General features: G+C 38.6%; 1 protein-coding gene across 1 annotated transcript in view; it reads left to right on the top strand.

The window, feature by feature from the left end:
* LOC135212806 (transcription factor Dp-1-like) overlaps window positions 1–20668 on the top strand; it is a 185900-nt gene that overhangs the window by 112726 nt on the left and 52506 nt on the right. Inside the window, exons 3-4 of the mRNA XM_064246577.1 lie at window positions 3997–4154; window positions 19822–20051. Of these exons, the coding sequence (XP_064102647.1) occupies window positions 3997–4154; window positions 19822–20051 (388 nt within the window). The remainder of the gene's footprint in view (window positions 1–3996; window positions 4155–19821; window positions 20052–20668) is intronic.

Raw genomic sequence — 20668 nt, 5'->3', positions numbered from 1 at the left:
CTCTGTGGTTATAGAAAGAAATACGTCACCTAGAACATAAAGGTGGTAGACGTAAAGGAACAGGCCAAACAGAGGCGATCGGTCAAGCCTACTTGTTGTCAAGTTGTACCAATGGGGTCATACAGAAGAGAAGGTCATTAGAGGAATACGTGCCTTCTGGCAATTAAGAACATCTGTTAAAATGATCGTGACGGTTGGTCTGTGACTGTATCGAAGCTCAAATTGAGCAATGTTAAGGAGGTGTCTGTCTGTTCATTGAAATTTGAGAGTTGGTTCATTGTTATGACAAACCACTTTCAATTTACTGTATATAAATAAAGTTGCCCAGAGGTCCTTAGACACAATTTCCTTGGGTCCCTTGGTGGCTGCTTAACAAATTGTGTAACTCATCTAGCACCCCTGGCGGGTCAGTTGGTGTCTTGTCTAAGATGATGATATGAATGTGAAATGGAGGAGATAACTGGCCTCTTTCCTTTTCAAATTTCTGTCTCCTTATTTACTTCGGGCAGTAAGAAGAGAGTACCATCATAAGCTGGAACGGACAAGATACAGGTGAGTGAAGTAGCCATACTGTAGACGTAAAGGAACAGGCCAAACAGAGGCGATCGGTCAAGCCTACTTGTTGTCAAGTTGTACCAATGGGGTCATACAGAAGAGAAGGTCATTAGAGGAATACTGCCTCTGGCAATTAAGAACATCTGTTAAAATGATCGTGACAGTTGGTGGGTCCTGTGACTGTATCGAAGCTCAAATTGAGCTAATGTTAAGTAGGAGGTGTCTGTCTGTTCATTGAAATTTGAGAGTTGGTTCATTGTTATGACAAACCACTTTCAATTTACTGTATATAAATAAAGTTGCCCAGAGGTCCTTAGACACAATTTCCTTGGGTCCCTTGGTGGCTGCTTAACAAATTGTGTAACTCATCCAGCACCCCTGGCGGGTCAGTTGGTGTCTTGTCTAAGATGATGATATGAATGTGAAATGGAGGAGATAACTGGCCTCTTTCCTTTTCAAATTTCTGTCTCCTTATTTACTTCGGGCAGTAAGAAGAGAGTACCATCATAAGCTGGAACGGACAAGATACAGGTGAGTGAAGTAGCCATACTGTTAGGGTTAGTATCAGTAAGATACCTATCAGTAGTAGGACATTCCTCTCTTTAGCAAGGGGGAGAGAAATGATAACAAACCTACATGAGTGGATGAATTGGTTTGTTAGAAGAACAGATCTTATCTTCCTCGGACGCAATGAACAATGACATAGTGTAGAACCCAGAAGTCTGACTCTATGATATATAGTATATATCTTAGATTCTGAAATACTGGCCAGTTGTTTCGTAGAATTCTGGTATTCAGAAAACTGATAAAAGGTGGCAAACTCCCAGTTGGTTAATAGTACTTACCTCCCACCAAAAGTAAGTCTGTCCTAATGTTAAGACCGAAGGTTTGTTAAGTATATGAACAAATGACAGATTTTTAAGGGGGCCGGCCAGAACCCTCATATAGGGGGGTATAGGGCGAAAAATGCAGTCATGAAAAAATTCATGGAGCTTCATATGGCAATTGAGAATACGTATACAAAATTTTTCGTCAAAATTTCTCTTACTTTCGTAGTTACAGGGTAATTAGTAAACATAACTCAATAAGCCTTAAACATTCATCTGTACAAGAAAATGCAATATTTCTTCTGTTATCGTCAATTTTGATAATTATTGTCAAAGAAATTGTGACAAATGGCATCTGCAGTGATTCCGTGAGTCGCAGAGGGGACTTGGGGAGTATCCCATGATTCAGTGCGAGCACATACTTCAAGTAGTCTACACGTTCGAATTTCTTCTCTGACATTCACTTGCTTTTACATGTGTTTATCTATGTTTCAGTAAGAATTTCATCATGCCAATGAGGAAAAGACAAGGAAAACATCTCTCTAACATAAAGACAAAAGAAAATTCTCTCTAATATGATTACAGAATATTATAATATATGCGATATTAGCGTAGTTAGTGAAGAGAGAGAGAGGGAGGGTTGCGTAGTAAGTAAACGCCCCCGTCTTGCCTGAAGCACACGTCACACTGTCCCCCAGGCTACGATCTTTGAGCAAAGGGATTTTAATTTATGATGAATAACACAGTTTTGGTTTATTAATACCCAAAAAGGAATATGAAATTCATAATAATCATGATTTATTAACGTTGTCTTTGTAAAAAGAGAGTACAACTTCGAATTTCACCTCTTGACATTCTCTTGCATATACATTTGTTTATTTTTGTTTCGGCAAGAATTTCATCATGCCAAAACGGAAAATACTAGGAAAACATCTAGGTAACATACAGAAGAAGAAAATTCGCTGTAATAAGCCGAGTTAGTGAAGGAGAGAGAGTGAGTTGCGTAGGAAAGAGTGCCCCGTCTTGCCTGACGCAGTGCCCTAGGCTACAATATACTATGAGCAAAGGGATCATAATTTATGATTAAATTATGATAAATAAAATAGTTTTGGTTTATTAATACACAAAAAAAAATATACATTCATAATAATCATTATTTATTTTATCATTGTCATTATAAAAATACGAAGAAAAACTTTGAACGCCCGTATCTCAAAACTATAGTTATTGACCTTCAAAATCTATCTTCTCACTTAGTTTTAAAGCTTTAACATTGGAATTTGGTATATAACTCAGTAAGACATTATAGAACAATCAAATGAAGCCCTTTTTCCTTTTTTTTTTATATAAAGTTTGTTTTCCTAATTTATAGGGTTTATTTTTTTACCATAATGAAAAATTCATATCTAGCAAAAAATTACTTTTAGAAAAAAACTCATTTGATTGGAGATCTACATCAGGTCTATATATGTTAGTAATCCCAGGTCTTAATATTAAATATCAAGGGAGGAGATTGAATTTGAAAAATGGTTTTTTTCGGGATAAATCGCCCTGGCGTCACAAAACCGAAGGTCAGAGGCAAAAATCATATGCGGTTTGGAGATGTCCCAAGTCACCTTATTAAGTGGTATGAATATCAAAGTTCTGTCCTTAAAGAATGGCATTAGCCGGCCGGCCCCCCTAACCAATTTGTATTTTTCATAACTTACAAACCTGAGGTCTTAGCATATAAAGGCCCACCTCTAACCACCCGTCTATCATTTAACCTGGGTTGGAAGAATAACTAATGGGGTCACGAGTTAAAGTGGGGTATGTGGGTGGCTCCACATGTCTCGTGACCAAGCACAGATGCCAATAGTCCCTTGCGTACACAATTATTTTAAACTTTACCGGTTTCCAGCTGGTGCTGAGTATTTATCCTAATGTTAAGACCTCAGGTTTGTAAGTTATGAAAAATACAAATTGGTTAAAAATTTGTCATTTTAACCAGGTTCTTGAGGGTAAATATTAATATTTGAAAATTCGTAAATCATTTTGACCGTATTTTCTCACTGTTGATTTCATTTATAATTGGTATTTTTTTCAATGCATATGAAAATAGTCAAGTACTGTAGTATTCAACTTGTGAATTCCCAATGTTTCCCGTCTGAAAAAAATGGGACAACTTCAGTAGTGTATGAGAGAAAATGGCTGTTTGAATGGTTGGGGTACTTAAGTTTAGTCAACACATAGTTGTAAGCCATATATTTTTAAGGGTAATGTTGTAGTGGACTTTGAAATTATATTAAGGGGTTTTAGGATGATAGTTTACTTAAGGTATATTTGGTGTTTGAACTATTAAATTAGGCAGTTATAAGCATTGTTTGGAGGTGGGTCTTTGGTGTTTTGAACAATGTATTTAAATAGCCAGTTATCATCATTTTTAGTGGGAGATACCAACTTAACAAATATTCGTTGAACGCGGTTGGTGAATTAAGAACGATAATTATCCTTGATTTTTATTTGAAAAATGTATAAAGCTGTATATTTTAGTTAATGCTGATAAGATTATATACATTTTGTATCCAGGTATTTTGTATATTTTTGCAGTAATTATAATTTATTTATTTTCAAGGAGGCAACCAAGTTGTATTGCCAGTGAATAATGCTCCCATAAAATCACCTCTAAAAATAGTGGAGCAGCAGCAACATACTGTCGTCACTGGCCGATCGTTATCTACCTCACCTGTTGTAATTCGAACACAAACCGGTTCCCTGTCAGGCAACCCTGTGGTAGGTGCAATGTTTTTTCATGTTGTAATGCACTTGGCGTTTTGGAGATATTATTGAAGTAGTGACTAAAATTTTCCATTGTAACAAATTTATAAGAATTTTTCTCATTTGAGTAGTGAGAATGTACACTTACTGTTGTTTGAATTAGCAGTTCAAAATTGAGATATAAACATTTAAATTTTTGTTGTTGTAGAAATATTTCTGTGTCTCCATTTTGACATTTTAAGTCTAGTCTTTGGCTATACACCGCCTCATAGATATAATCAACTCACGAGTAAGTGTTGTGCTTCATGCTGGTTATCTTATTACTCATTTTCTGTGTAGGTACCAGACTGAATAATTTGCTTAAATGTATGACTGATGGGGCATGATTTTTATGTGGAATGCTTAGTTGTTTTTTTGTTGTGCAGTTGAAATATAGAATTCTTTTCCAGGTAAATCTAGAAGTATTTTTAGTACAGAAGTAATCTTTGATGTTTGTTTCCCTTGGAAGAAAATTAAATTTTGAAATAAATTGAGAGAAGCTCATTATAAACATGTTTGATTTTGGTGTGTTATACTGTTTTGGCATTGCATTTTCCCCTTAGTGCCTAATTTTTAAATTTAACATACACAATATTATAAAATTACACGTTTCATTGTCATATCATAAGGAAATTTGGTTGGCTGTCTTGTCATTCCTCTTGAAACCAAGCTTAATAGTTATAATTTTTATATATATACTAAATTAGGAATATAACTATCCCCATATCCTTCTTTCCCAATTGTCAAGATTGATCGGTGTATCTGTGAAGCATATTCCCTCAAAATGTTTTATACTTGTACAGGTATATTCCCAGTTATGATGATGTTACAAAAACCCCATTTTTTCTAGAAAAAATGTAACTTAAGATTAGCCTAGCCTACACTAGGGTATGCAGTACAATCTATACATATGTGGTAGCCTGGCTTACACTATACCCATAGCCTACCATGGTTTTGTGACCATTAATGTATTTTGCTACAGCAACTTCCATACCAGTTGTTACCTTATGAAATTACCATACACAAAATAAAAATGTGTAGCCTCTATGTCAACTAAAAAATTAGACTAGCCCAGGTGTTATACTCATAGTATCCTAGGTGGTCAAAGAAAGACTTGATGCATCACAGGGTTCTGTGCCTGGTCAGTGACCAGCTTCCACCTCATACACATTCGTTGCCAGATGCCACAGATTCCTTACTTTAAAATCTTACATTGTTTTTAACCAGTTCCAGCTAGAGCAAGAAGATTATCCTATTGTTAGGACCTCAGGCTTGTAAGCTATGAAAAATACAAATTGGTTAAAAATTTAATAGGCTATTGCAGCTGTATTTAAGTGTAATGATGATAAAGCTGTTACTTTACTTACAGAATCTATTTATACTGTATAATTACTATACTGGCAGTCCCTGGTTATTTTTTTTTTTTTTTTTTTGGGGGGGGGGGGGGGGGGGTGTGTTCACCGTTCTCAGTGGGGTGCTGATAAGCGAAAACCGCCATAAACCGAAACTGCAATTTATGGCGCCAAGTTTCTGTTCATGGTCCCTCTATTAGGTATGTTATAGTGCCATAACTAATATCGGCACCGGCACCGTAAAACCAAAACTTCGCCTGTTATGATGCCATAAATATCCAATTTTATGGATATTTATGACATAAAACTGGATCGCCAATAACTGGGATGGCCTGTATTTGATGCATTATCATTTTATTATGTATTAGAAAAATTACCTGCCTATGGCGATGAAGTGGTTCTCAGTATCACCTGATTTGGCATACTACCAAAAGAATTAGGAAAATTTTTTAGTTGCAAAAAGAAACCAGTGTTAATGGAATTATTATTATTTTTTAACATAAATGTAAAATAGTTATATAAAGGTTAACTAAAATACTTTCTTAAAGCAAAAGCAGTAAAATCTTTCGCAATCACTGAACAGCTGTGTCCCGCCATCTCTCTCTTCTCTCTCCTTCTCCTTTTCTCCTCTCTCTCTCTCTCTCTCTCTCTCTCTCTCTCTCTCTCTCTCTCTCTCTCTCTCTCTCTCTCTCACAAAAGTAATTCATGGCGCCTTTGCATAAGTGCGTGCAAATGTAAATGTGTAAAATATTTTTGTTTCTATGTTTTAAATGCAAGTTTTAAGAGTTGACGTTGACAAAGGTGTCCTGCTAGGAGGCAGAACACAAGAGCCAAAGTAGTGTAGGCCTGGAGGTGGGGGGACTGCTGAGGGGGCCGGAGTGGGTGACGAGCAGCCAAGAAATGAGAGAGTAGGCTTTCCATTGAGGGGGCACCCCATAGGCCTAGAGACGCCCGAACAGCTCCCATCTTGTTTAATTCAGAATCTGAAATAAACAAAGAAGGATGCATAGCCTCCTCCCTCTCAGGAAGGACATTCTGTTTCCAGGAGAGGGGCTACATTAAACATAATCTCATCCTGTGCAACTCCGGACACTTCCAACAACGAATCGATGGAAGAAAAGGAAGGAGACAGAAGTACAACCGATGCAGAGAGCACCTCAGTGGCGTGATCGGTATGGTCTTGACCTGCCACCTCAGTGGCCGCGAGTTTGGTTCTCGAGCATTCCATTGAGGTTTTAGAGATGTGTATATCTGATGATAGAAGTTTACCCTTGACGTGGTTCAGAAGTCACATAAGCCATTGGTCCTGTTGCTGAAAAACCACTGGGTACATGCAACGTAAAAACACCATACAAACAAACAAACAACCGATGCAGAGTAAACGATTCTGGCGGAAGGGGATGCTTAACTGTCCAAATGAGGAGGCGAAAAACCCTCCCAAGAAGGACAAGTAGGTACTCTACGATGCTTCTTCTTGTAGAACGCCTTGCACTGTGACAGGCCAGGAACAACATTTCAGGCAGGGATCAGTAATGATACAAAAATTGGATCACCACCTGCTGCATGTATTATGGAGTTTGTAAAGGTAGCAGCCAAAAACCTAGAGCACGGAAATTCCTGAATGCTGGGGGACATGTTAACAATGATCACAGATCAGTTTATTCAGTTATTTTATTTTTATTTTCTGTATTGGGGAAATGTGGTTGATGTTCAATGTATGGGGAAATGTGTTTGATTTTAGAAAATGTCTTGATGTATGTAAGTTGTGTTTTGACATAGAAGACAAGATGGCAGCGGCGTGGGTTGGAAGGATAAACAATAACAGTGTGTGCAGTAGAGGACATTGTCACGGATCCACAAGGTCCGCTACAGGTTCCTAATTATAATAAACAAAAAGAATTTAACACCAACAGTTGAAACTGGGGATATGAATATAGAAAGAAACACACAGAAAACAAAAGTTTATTCACAAGCTTACTAACAAAGATAAATGCAGAATGGTTTCTCCTATTTACATAACAAAAATGAACTCTTACAGTATGTGAACTGGGGAAACAGTGAGGTAATGAAATACTTGCTGGCCAGTTTTGCAGCTGTCGAAAATCAGTGCTTGAAACGGTGGCTTCACAAAGGAGAACTATGGAACTTCAAACGTCTTCTTGACTCCGTACTGCAGGAAACAATGTCTATTCTTGAAACCCGAAGGGCAGGTTACTCCTCAAAATCACCTTGTAGGACATTTCTTCTCTGAAGGCTTGCTCAACGTCGTACTATCTCTGTTGCTCACTCTCTGATCTGGACGACTTGACTCTAATCCGACCCATCTCTCTCGAGCACCTTCTTCCTCTCTTATCCTTCGTCTTTCTTTTTCTCTTATCTTTGTCTGATGATCTCTCATTGATCTCTCTGATGATATCTCTACTTCCTCAAGGCATATATATATATACGGCAATCTGGGGCAGGGCTGAAGGGGGCGGAGCACAACAGCGAACGTCACAGACTCCCAACAGGAATGTTTTAGAAGGATCTTGACAAAATGGTGCATCATAATACGCTGCGTTTTCTGATGACGTGACAGCGCGTGTTGCGTTTCACAACACACCTGTGCGATTCTAGAACAATCATGAGAACAGGCGCCTCCAACATGTGCGCGAATGCCTCCTGGCTGCAGACCTACTCGAAGAAGATGCATTTTCCTTTCTTTTAACTTATCATTCTTTGCTATAAAGCGATTACCATGACAGACATGCGTAACTGGTGTTTGGTAGGTTAGGAGAGAGAGCTCTCTGTCTTGTAGGAGTAGTAGGTTGTAATTCATGTTGTGGTGTTAAAAGTGTAATTCTGTAGTTTACTGGGACCGAAGAACGTGTGCACTTGGGTAGATTGCATATTTATTGCACAAAGGAAAGATTAGGTTTGGAAAATATTCAAAGACGAATCCTAGATTAGGTTAGGAAAATATTCAAAGACAAAGCCTAGAAGAATTGGAGGACTCAATGATTAAACAAAGCACACACAAACACACTGAAACTAAGAAATCACGTGCAAACAAAGCAACTGGCTTTGAAGGAGAGTGCAAGCGACTACTCCCCAAGGTGGTCAAAGAAAAACTGATGCATCACAAGATTCTATGCCTGGTTTGGTGACCAGCTTCCACCTTGTATATGTATGAGTTGTCAGATGTCACAGATTCCTTGCTTTACAATCTCTGAATGTTTTTAACCAGTTTCCAGCTGGCGTAAGAAGATTATCCTTTTGTTAAGACCGAAGGTTTATTAGCTATGAAAAATACAAATTGATTAAAGAATTTGTCATTTTATTCTAAGTATGATTAGCGCCCACAACAGTAAGCAAGAGATATTTCATCTGTAATCACCATAAAAATATTTAAAATACTTATTTCATATGTAGGCAAGACAAAACCCAACCGGCTGTACCAAGTTCAGTGACAGCATGGAATTGAGTGTGTGCATACTATGTATGTATTTTACAGACTTTATTAAATTTATAATTTGTGTCATAAAACTGAAAAAAGAATAAAATGAAGTAAATATATAAATGAGATTACTATGGCATAAAGTATAAACAAAACTAGTAAATGAGTGTGTTACTGTTTAGGCTTTAATGTAAACATACCTCTGTTCTCTCTCTCTATCTCTCAGTACTGTACATACATATCTTTTAATGAAATACAGTCGACCCTCGGGATTCAAGGGACCCTCCGCAAATAGCTCAAATCCACGAATACTTGACGCCCCTCGAAAAATGCTTATAACTGCCCATTTTGATAGTTTAAACAACAAAAACCACCTTTGAAAATGCGTATACCTACCTGGTTTAATAGTTTTATCATGAAAAATCTATTTAGTCACAAAAATATGAAAATACAGTAATCTGAATATTTCTCTGAAAAATTCTGCAAATACAGTGGACCCTTACTATTTGCAGGTGCCTATTTACAGATTTCTTATGGAATATATATTCACATTATTTGTGGAAAATGTGCCTATTGCCTATTGCCTATTTGCAGTATTTTTCACTGAGAAATATTCACAAATTACTGTTATTTTCATATCTTTTCATGACTAAATACACTTTTTATGATAAAACTATTAAAATACATTGATAAAAATTTTATTTCTGGCATTTGCACTATCAAAATAAAAAGGCAGTTCTAAGCATCCCCATTGTACACTGCTAACTGTGCACACAAAATTTAAAATGCTTTTAGTATTGTTGAATCGGTAATGCTTCATAACTTTGACACCACCATAACTGCTAACCCCATCACAGACCTGATTTTATCTCTTAAATGAAATGTCGTAAATGGGTAAATGCCTATATATTAAAGGCCATAAATTGTAACCAACTTCCTTCATTGTAATAGTACCCATATACTATTTCAGTTTTCTGATTTTAATCAATTAGTTATCTCATTTATGGGTCCTGACTTGTTACATAACAATGGAAATTTGGAGAAAGGTGACAATTAGTCAATTTATTTCCAAAGCTGCATATAGCATTGGACAATTTGAATTCATAGTTAGTAATATTTTTATTGTTCATATATGAAACAAACCTTCGGTCTTAACATAAGGATAATACTAGCGCCAAGCTGAAAACCGGTAGAATTAATAAAAAAAAGAACTTGTGAGATCCAGGGACTATTGGCATCTATACCAGGTCACGGGGTATTGTAGTTCCCAGAATGCCCTTGGCGTCCCATGACCTATCAGTTACTTTCCTACCGCCTTTAAGATAGGATGTGATTACTTTTTATCTGTTTTAAAGCCGGTTTAGTTTGCCCGTTTTTTTTCATATTTTCCTTTTTTCTCTCTGGGTGATCTCAGTGTGGGTGTGATCTGCTAGGTGTGTGGACATTGTGAGATGGATAATTTTGTTTCACCAACGGAAATTTCTTCGGGTTCTCAGAAGAGACAGGAAATGCCCTTGAGTGAGTGGGTTTCCTTGTTCAAGATTTGTAACATCGGTCTCTACAGATCCACATCCAACGTGTAGTATAGGTGCAGAGAAAACGTATGTACTATTACTAATCCTTGTTTAATCCTTGTTCAGTTTGTTGTGGTTGGTTGGTGGAACAATGGATGAAGTTTTATGGGAAGGGCCACTACAATAGAAAGGAGACAACGCCATCTTTGGATGACCAAGCTTCGTCGCCGCCTTTTGTATCGGCAATACATCAGACTGCTCCATATGTTTCATCACCTGCTTTTGATGTTTCTCATACCCCTTCAGTTTCTTCTAGCGATTCGTTATTGGAAACTCCAGGAGGGGTATTGGGTAATTTTTTGCATAATTACACTCCATCATTCCTGGCAGGGAGAGGGGGAGCATCGCCATCTTTGTCCCAGGTGTCGGCCCCCGATGCGCAGAGAATGGAAGGAACGTGGTCAGCATTAGGCCTACCAGGCGTACCAACCTTGGAGGAGTTGCTTTCTCACTATATGGTGTCACGTTTCCACCCATCATGACAATGATAAATGTTCATCATCCCCTTGGCTTGCAATTTATGGGAGCAAATGCTACGGCAACGACAACATCATCGATGTTTCTGGTGATGCAGAATGTTGGAAACAGTTTTGCAGCATACACAGGGCTTCCAGCAGCAGCCACTCAATCTCTCCCTACAAGTGTGGTGACGTCACAACCAACATCACACACGGGCATGGCTGACACGATGACGAATACATTTTGTGACTCTTTGGTACACATAGTCATGAAGAAATTACAAGCTCTAGAGCAAAATAGAAAAGAAAGACAAAAAGAAAGATGTGAATAGTCCTCTTTATCTTCTTCCTCTAGTTCGGCGTCATTGCAAAATTCAATGACGTCACTGCGTGTACCAGTCAAGTGTTGGAGGATATGGGACTGTGACTGATCCTCGGGCCAAAAGAAGACAAGTAAATTCTTCTTCGTCTTCAAGCCAGGACTGTCACATCCCTGTCAGCAGTAAAGTGAAGTAGACAGTGGCTGGTAAACTTAATGCTAATGGACGAAGTCATTTACATGCGTCCGAATGAGCGGAAGCATCAACGGTCACTGGAGTGGTGGCCGCTGCAGAGATACCAGCAGAGACGACAAAGAGTCGAAGAGAGACTACACTGCCGTTGGTGAAATCAACGGTGAGTGGGCAGCATTCAACGAAGAACGGAGAACGTATAGTACCAGTTTCTCCTGTAAGACCTTTTAAGATGAGAAGAAAGGATGAGAAAGCTTCCATTAAAAGGTCGAATAATAATAACCTCTCCTGATACACTGATGGAAGGCGTTGTTCTTGACGAGAGATCAAGGTCAACTTCCCCAATGGCCGTCGGAGATGATAGTCAAATGACCTTGAATAATATTACTAGAGATAGAAAGGAAATTAGATCGGTTTCAGGAGAACCTTTGTCTTGGAGGTATAGATGGAGTTCTTGCTCTAGATCTGCAAGTGGAGAAGAAGTTAGTCAGTCACGTTCTCCTATTGACTATTTGAGATCGAGCCGACATCGGCCATCAGAGATCAAAGATGCTGTGGTCGTAGGGTCGGACGGCCATGACACACCCCAATGTTTGTCAGAGGATAGAAGTGAACTAGCTTCTCCTGCAGCTGAACACAATACATTGGAACCAGAGGAAGGGGAAAACCAGGAGTTTCTGGCTTCGTATGCGGAGGTGGTTGATTTGATTCGTCAATTCAATAACCTTTCGAGGAGCACGGAGGCATCTGCTAGTATACTTCTTCTGGGAATCTATATGGTATTGGGACTGAAAAAGGATACGAAGGTGTCATATAAATTACCTTGCTCAAGTCATGCGGAGTCAGTTTACAGCACATCAATGCATGGATTGCTGGAAGGGATAATTCATTAAGATCAAATAGATCATTTAAGTTTATTCCCCTGCCATTGATGAAACATTGGAATATTATGTGACACCTATGGTTCCTTTGCTATCTAGACAAATTAACCCAGATGTGGTAAGGTTAAAACCTGGATTAACCTTGGATCAAGTTAAGATGGAATGCCCGTCGATGACTTGTTAGGAGGCTGCTACATTGGAAGCAACGGCTTCTTCTATCTTTCCAACTGCTTCTTGGTTAGACCTTTGGTCCACAGCAGTAGCAAAAATTGCATCCTCAGAAGCAACAAGAAAAGTAGTGGATAAGACAACGTTTTTCAGATTGCTCCAATCAGGTTCCAAAGCGATTGTGTACTAGACAAATTTGAGTGCCAATGTATGGGTTAATATCCTGTTGATGAGGAGAGATGCAGCATTGGCTAGATTAAGCCGCACTATTGACTTGGATTCTGTTAGCAATGCGGAATGGGGATATCCTAGAGTCGTAATTGCTGTTACCAAAGGGTATACTGGAAGATGCCATAGATAGAAGAAGGATGGATGCTAACGACAGATTAGTCCAGCAGGCAGTTATGGAAACATCTGGAAGCCAGGCTAATTCTAATTAGGTAAGACATCAGCAATTACGTCAAAAGAAACCAGTGAGACATAACATCTCTAATAGATCAACAAGACCCTCTTCCCAAAATTAGGTAGCTCATCGGCCCTTTCACAATAGACCCAACAGAGGAAGAGGTATTAGGGGCAGGGGGAGAGTTTTAAGACGATTGGATGGGCGCCTCTCATTACTCAGCCACACCAGTGGAGAGTTGCCTGGCAAAACATTGGAGGGTGTGGTAGGAATTTGGAGCGGGGCAGTTGGTGGTGGATGTTCTCAGAGTCAGATATTTGATTCCATTCGAAGTGACCCCACCTCTTACAGAACAACCATTACCACACCTCTCCTATGCTCAGGAATCTCAGAAAGCTCTTATTCTGCAAGAGGAAGTGAAGATGATGATGGAGAAAGGAGCTGTAGAACAAGTATCGCTTCCGTCAAAGGGGTTTTACAGCCATATTTTCCTTGTCCCCAAAGCCAACGGAGATTGGAGGACAGAGATAGATCTGTCAACATTGAATCTGTTATAAGGAAAACCAGATTCAGAATGGAGACCCCAAAGACAGTTCTAGCAGCAGTCAGGGACAAGGATTTTATGCTGACAATAGACTTGAAGGACGCATACTTTCAGATCCCAGTCCATCAGTCTTCCAGGAAATTTCTCTGCTTCAGTCTTGCAGAGAAGGTTTCCAATTCAGAGTACTGTGCTTTGGATTGACAACATCTCCTCAAGTTTTTACAAGAGTATCCACTCTTGTCGACATGAGCGCATGCTCAGGGGATCAGGCTAATAAGATACCTAGACTGGCTGGTGATAGCAAAGTCCAGAGAAAAATTACTTTGGGACAGGGATACCCTTCTGCAGTTTTCTCACAGCCTAGGCATTGTGATAAATCAGGAGAAGTCAAAGTTGGATCCAAGTCAATGGCTGGTGTATCTGGGTATGATTATAGACACCATAAAAGCCAAAGTGTTCCCAGCAGACCAGAGGGTAGAGAAATGCAAACAAGTGGTGAATACCTTTCTGGAAAAACAAACACAGCCAGGAAAACAGTGGCAAGTAGTCCTGGGAATTCTAACTTCCTTGGAGAAGCTGGTACCACACAGGAGACCACACCTTCGATCATTGCAATGGAGGATGAAGAAGTTTTGGTCACCATCGGTAGATCACCCATACGAGCAAATTCCCTTGTCGACAGAGGTGAGGAAAGACCGACTGTGGTGGGTGCAGGACAACAATCTGACAGTGGGAGTTCCTCTTCAGCAACCCTCTCTGGACCTCTTGCCGTTCTTGGATGCATCACTCAAAGGTTGTGGCGCCCACAAGGAGGACCTGATAATTTCAGAGAAGTGGAGATGCAAGGACAGAGAGTGTTGGAGTTAAAAGCTGCATTTCTGGTGCTACAGGAATTCCGGGAGAGGGTAAAGAGGCAATCAGTGGTATTGATGTCAGACCACCACAGTAGTAGCTTATGTAAACAAGCCAGGAAGCTTAGTATCTCAGCAGTTACACCTGATGACAATTCAATTTCATCAGTGGGCTGTAGAGAACTTAGTAGACATCAGAGCCAGATATATTCCAGGAAAAAGAAACATAGTGGCCGACAAATTGAGCAGCAGGGACCAGATCCTAGGAACGGAGTGGTCCTTGCATCAAGAAGTGGTGGAAAGAATGTTCATCTTGTGGGAAAGGCCGATCATAGACCTATCCTCAATCAGGTACAACAAAAAGTTGGAAGTGTATTGTTCAGTAGTCCCGGACGCAGATGCAGTAGCAGAAGATGCGCTACAACACCCAGGGGACAATTTGGATGTGTATGCATTTCCTCCATTTTGCCTAATCTGTCAGTTTCTGAACAAGGTAATGCAGTCTCAGAACCTCAAGATGACTCTGGTAGCCCCATTGTGGCTGAAGGCAGAATGGTTTCTGGACCTGTTGGAACTCCTAATAGATGTGCCGAGAGAGTTACCTCCATGGAACAATCTACTATGTTAACCACACGTGGAGAGGTACCATCAGTCTGTGAAGTCCCAATCACTTCATGGGTGGAGACTGTCAAGTATCTCCTGCAAGCGAGAGGCTTTTCTCAGAAAGCAGCAGCACAGATGGGAGGAAATATCAGAAGGTCATCGGCAGCGGTCTACCAAGGAAAATGGTCTGCGTACTGTGATTGGTGTCGTAGAGGGAACTTGTGTCCACTCAGAACCACTATTCAACAGGTAGCAGATTTTCTGATATATCTCAGGACAGAAGGTATATGTCTGTATCTGCTGTAAAGGGATACAGGGATGCTCTAGCTTCGGTTGTGCGGATGGAAGGCGTGGACTTTTCTTCTTCATGGGAAATGGCTATGATAATGAAGAGTTTTGAACAGTCCTGTTCCTTGAAGGAACTAAAAGCCCCAGATTTGGATTTGACCATGGCACTGAGTAGTCTTACAAAACCCCTGTACGAGCCATTGAGACAGGCCATAGACCCTGAAGGCAGTCTTCCTATTGGCTCTAGCCTCAAGCAAAAGGGTGGGAGAGCTGCATGATCTGTCATATGTGGTGAAGCATTCAAGAGGTTGCAAGTCTATGGTTTTCGAGTTTGTCCCGGAATTCATTGCCAACACTCAAAACCCATCAGTAGTGGATGGCAGATTCAACTCCTTTTCCATACCTTCTCTGGCAGAATTTGTGGACAATGACCCTGAAGAAATGCTGCTATACCCTGTCAGAGTACTAAGAGTGTACTTAAGAAGAATGCGGCATCTCAGGCCGGGATGTTGAAGGCTTTTTGTAAGTAAAGGATGGAACAAGAAGGAAGTGTCCAGGAACACACTATTGTTTTGGCTGAGAGAAACAATCAGGAATGCATACAGGACAGGAGACAGAAGGTCAAATAGCCTGGAGAGAGCTAGAGCTCATGACATCAGGTGCTTGAGTGCTTCTTTGGCATTCAAGGAAAATATGTCTGTGGAGAGGATTTTGAAAGCTGGTATTTGGCGATGCCAGACAACTTTCACTTCCTTTTATTTAAAAGATGTTGCCCATAGATCCTTGGACACTTTTTTTTCCTTGGGTCCAGTGGTGGCTGCCCAGCAAGTGGTAAAGCTCATCCAGTACCCTTGGCGGGTCAGTTTGTGTTTAGTCTAAAATGAAGGTATGAATGAGATGACTGGTCTTTCTTCTTTACTACTTTTTTAACTACTCGTTTACCTATGGGCAGTATGAAGGAGAGTACCAACATGAGCTGGAATGGACTAGATTCAGGTGAGGGGAACATTCATACTGTAACACCCAGAGAGGGAAACCAATAGATTCTCGAGAATATATCTTTGGTTCAAAGGTTAATAGTCCATTCTCTTAGAATACATCTATTCGGAAATGGATAAAGGTGGCAAACTCCCAGTCAGTTATAGAGACTTACCTCCCACCAATAAGTAAGTCTATCCTAATGTTAAGACCGAAGATTTGTTTCGTATATGAACAAATGACAAATTTTTAACCAATTTGTATTTTTCATAACTAACAAATCTGATGTCATAACAGATGAGTCCCACCTCTAACCACCCCTCTAAGAGTAACTGGTAGGTCACTGGACGCCAAGGGCATTCTGGGAACTACAATACCCTGTGACCTGTTATAGATGCCAATAGTCCCTGGATCTCTGAAGTTTTTTTTTTTTTTTTTTTTTTTTTTTTTTTTTTAATATTATATTATTATTATTATTATTATTATTATTATTAATTCCACTGGTTTCCAGCTTGGCGCTAGTATTATCTTAATGTTAAGACCTCAGGTTTATTAGTTATGAAAAATACAAATTGGTTAAAAATTTGTCATTTTTTTGGAGGATTTCTCAGCCTCATCTCCACAAGCTGAACTGCACGATTCCTATTTGGTCAGTACGTACCATACTATGAGTCAATTGATAAACTTTTGTGGAAAAAGTCAGAATTACTACCAGTCAGAATTGACTGGTAGTAATTTTTTTCCCCCTGAGCTGGTGTCCATATCCAAACATCCAGAATTTGTCAGTTAATTTTTGTTTGTGAGGGATGATGATAATGATTAAAATTTAAACATTCATATTTCATATTTTTTATTATTTATTTGAAGGTGCACAGTATTAATTAATTGGGGGTAATTTATATAATGTAAGGCTTTGAATTAGCATAGGAGGAAGGATTTGAAGCTTTTAAAGTTGTGCTGAAAAACTTGGAAGGGGATGGAAAATGAAAATGTAGTTTGTGCTGAAAAATTTGAAAGGGAATGGAAAAGGAAAATGTAGTTGAACAGTATTTTTTGGATATAATTGTTCATGGTTATGAAATTCTTGGTATGAATTTTGCTGCTTTATCCCCATAAATATTTTTTTTCCTGAACTGGAATCTGAATTGTGATTTTGTCAAAGGAAGATTTCAAATACCAAGATAGTTATATAAAAAGCTAGTATCAAAAAGCTAGTATCACTTGAGGACCGGAAGGAGTTACTGCTTACAGAAGTCTACTTCGACAGCACGAAAAGGGCCTTTGAAGTAACATTTTTGCTTCAACATCTTTTCGTCGTCGTTTTGATTACTTTTCCTCTCTGTCTTACTATCTTATGATTTAAAGTCAGTTTTGTTGCTCCTATTTTCAGCTTTTTCTGAAACAGATTCTCTGGTTTGTACTTTCATGGTATAATTCTGTCCTGATGATGATTAGGGTTCAGTCCATTTTATTTTGCAATTGAGAATCTAATAACTGTTACTAGTTCTTAAGTATTGTATACTTTTTACAGTACGACTTCCTGTTAGACATGAAAACATTCAATGAAATGCTGGGTTGGTTTGAAAGCATTGCCTTCAATTTGAAGACCATTATGGAGATAATTACCCTATACGTAGTAGTATTATAGTAGTATTGCTTTACAAATAGAGAAAGTGTTAGTGAAAGGAAAGACAACTCTTGAAATTATTAGTTCTTTGTGCATGGCTGGGATATCAGTGTAGAAAGTAGTAGGTGGTTTGTATTTCAGAAAAATTTTCATAGGCTGTTCTGATATAATTTGCAGGATTTTAACCAATTTTAGTACAGTGGTACCTCAGTATATGAAATTAATCCTTTCCGAGGCAGCCTTCGTAACCCGAGCTTTTTGTATCTTGAACCGCATTTTACATGTAAATTGCCTAATTCGTTCCAAGCCCTACAAAAACACCCCAGTAAATTATATTTCCAGGCTTACAACACGTTCTAGGGTTACGACACTGATCCGACGGAAGAAATATGACTCCAAAAAGGCAAAATACTGTACATACTTGAGTAATATTCAACTGCATGTAATGTTCAACCCCATTTTTACTGCATATATTAGGACTTTAGCATATGTCCCTTAGCAATAAGCCTAGCCTATGGTAGCAGTTGCTACTGTAGCCTAGTCTATGATTCTGACATCTAAACCTAAGAAGCTAAAGCTTAGAATATGCCAATAAAATGTATAAATAATAGTATGTACTCATTTCAAATAATTATTAATTAATCATTAACTATAATCATTAACTATAATACGCAAACAAAGAAAATAAGATTCCAACTTTTTGTTTACATTCAGCACTACGAGTACCGAATGATCGCCAAGCAACCACTTTTACCTAGCACACAGTTTAGTAATCAAAAATTTTCCTTATCTCTCTTCAACTACTGAAACTTCCAAACAGTATAATAACCATTCATTTCTATTCTTTATTCTATCTTTACCTAATGGAGATACTGAGTTACTGACAGCTATAATGAAACATATAATATTAAAACAGAAGAAGAATTCTAGAAAATATTTGTTGGCTTCGATGATAGCAGTCCGATTTATTTTATATTTTATGATATCTAATTCACAATTTTTTTTATTAAATCTATTGCATGTACTCATTTCAAATAATTATGAAGTAACCATTAACTATAATAAACAAACAAACAAAAAAAAGCTTCCAACCTTTTGTTTACGTTCACACTACGAGTAGCGAACGATTGCCAAGCAACCACTTTTACCTAGCACACAGTACAGTACGTAATCATAAATTTTCATTCTCTCTCTTCCACTACTGAAACTACCAAACAGTATAATAATTCATTTCTATTCTTTATTCTATCTTTACGTAATGTTTTTTTTTTTATTAAATCTATTGCATGAATAAGTTTTTTAATTTACAGCATCCTTTTACCAATAGAATACATAGAGCACATGGGGTAGATGCTGACCAATAGGAGAGCAGGATCTTACGGCGGTGACTAGCATCAGGAACCAATGGGAGAGCGGGAGGATGGTGGCGAGTCTACTCAGTTGGCGGCGTGCGAGTTTTAAAATTGTTCTCGGTGGTCTGGGCGAATCTCGGGACTTTACAGCAACAACCTTTTGTAACCTGAACTATTTTCATATGTAGAGCCCAAAAATTCTTCGTATTTGCTTTCATAACTTGAATTTTTCATAAGTTGAGACTTGTATGTCGAGGTACCACTGTACATGTAATATATAGCTTCTCAGAGGATTAAATTTAAGGCTCATTTTCAGAAGGCATGAAAAATGTAAGAGGAATCTTGGGTTCTTTCTATACTTATGGTTACATAGTATGCTTTGATGATATTTTTGAATAGAAACTTTGGGGGAATACAGGGGTGGAACTTGTGGCTTACATGGAAGCATTGTTATTGTCCCTGTGTTCTGTAGGTATGCATGATGTGATTTGTAGGGAAAAGGGTGTTTTTTAAATTAGTAGTTCCTTGCAAGAGTTTTTAGAGTGGTGATAGCTTATTTGTTTTATACATATATTATTAATAATTATCCAATAATTTCTTTTGTGTTGAGGTACAGCAGCATCAACAGCAATCGCAGCAACACCATCAACAGCAGCAACAACAACAGCAGCAGCAACACCAGCAGCAGCACCAACACCACCACCACCACCAACCACAACAGCAGCATCATCACCATCATCATCATCATAGTGCAACACCCCCTAAAAGCCTCATAACAACTCCCATTTTAGATCACAGCGGAGCTCGGAAGAGACATGAATTTGATTTTGAGTATGGTGTTGAAAGGTATATATTTCAATTGCAGTTAGTATTTGGGCAAACTCACACTCTCTCTCTCTCTCTCTCTCTCTCTCTCTCTCTCTCTCTCTCTCTCTCTCTCTCCTTCTCCTCTCTCTCTCTATCCTCCTCCTCTCTCTCTCTCTCTCTCTCTTGTTAAATCAATAATTTTAATTAAAGTAATAAATTATGTTAATTTTAATTAAGGTAATAATTTTAGTAGACAAAAAGTACAAAGGAATCAAATTGTACAAGCCATCAGCATTGCTTGTACACCTGGACTAATGGACTGGAAAGTAGTTTTGAAATTTCATGTGCTCATGACCATCACTATAACACTTGACATGGCTTATTAGGTTTTTCTTTAAATATAATCACAGAATAATTAGAATTAAAAGCAATAAGGACAATGTAAAAGAAGAGGTTCATGTATATGTAATTTTTGTACCAATCATCATTGTTTCCAGTGAAAAAAGTTCATATTTGATCTCTGTGCAAGACCTATGGGAGTATATGTAGATTTTAATTTATTGGTCAGATTAAACTGCCATGTAATAAATTCTCTCGAGAAATTTCCAGGGTCTGGTTTTGGCTTTGACTTCATGACGTGAGTATTTAAAGTATAT

The sequence above is a fragment of the Macrobrachium nipponense genome, chromosome 41, assembly GCF_015104395.2.
Source record: "Macrobrachium nipponense isolate FS-2020 chromosome 41, ASM1510439v2, whole genome shotgun sequence".
In the NCBI taxonomy this organism is placed as follows: Eukaryota; Metazoa; Arthropoda; class Malacostraca; order Decapoda; family Palaemonidae; genus Macrobrachium; species Macrobrachium nipponense.
Note: the sequence above shows the minus strand (reverse complement) of the source record. Positions and strands in the feature narration are given on the sequence as shown.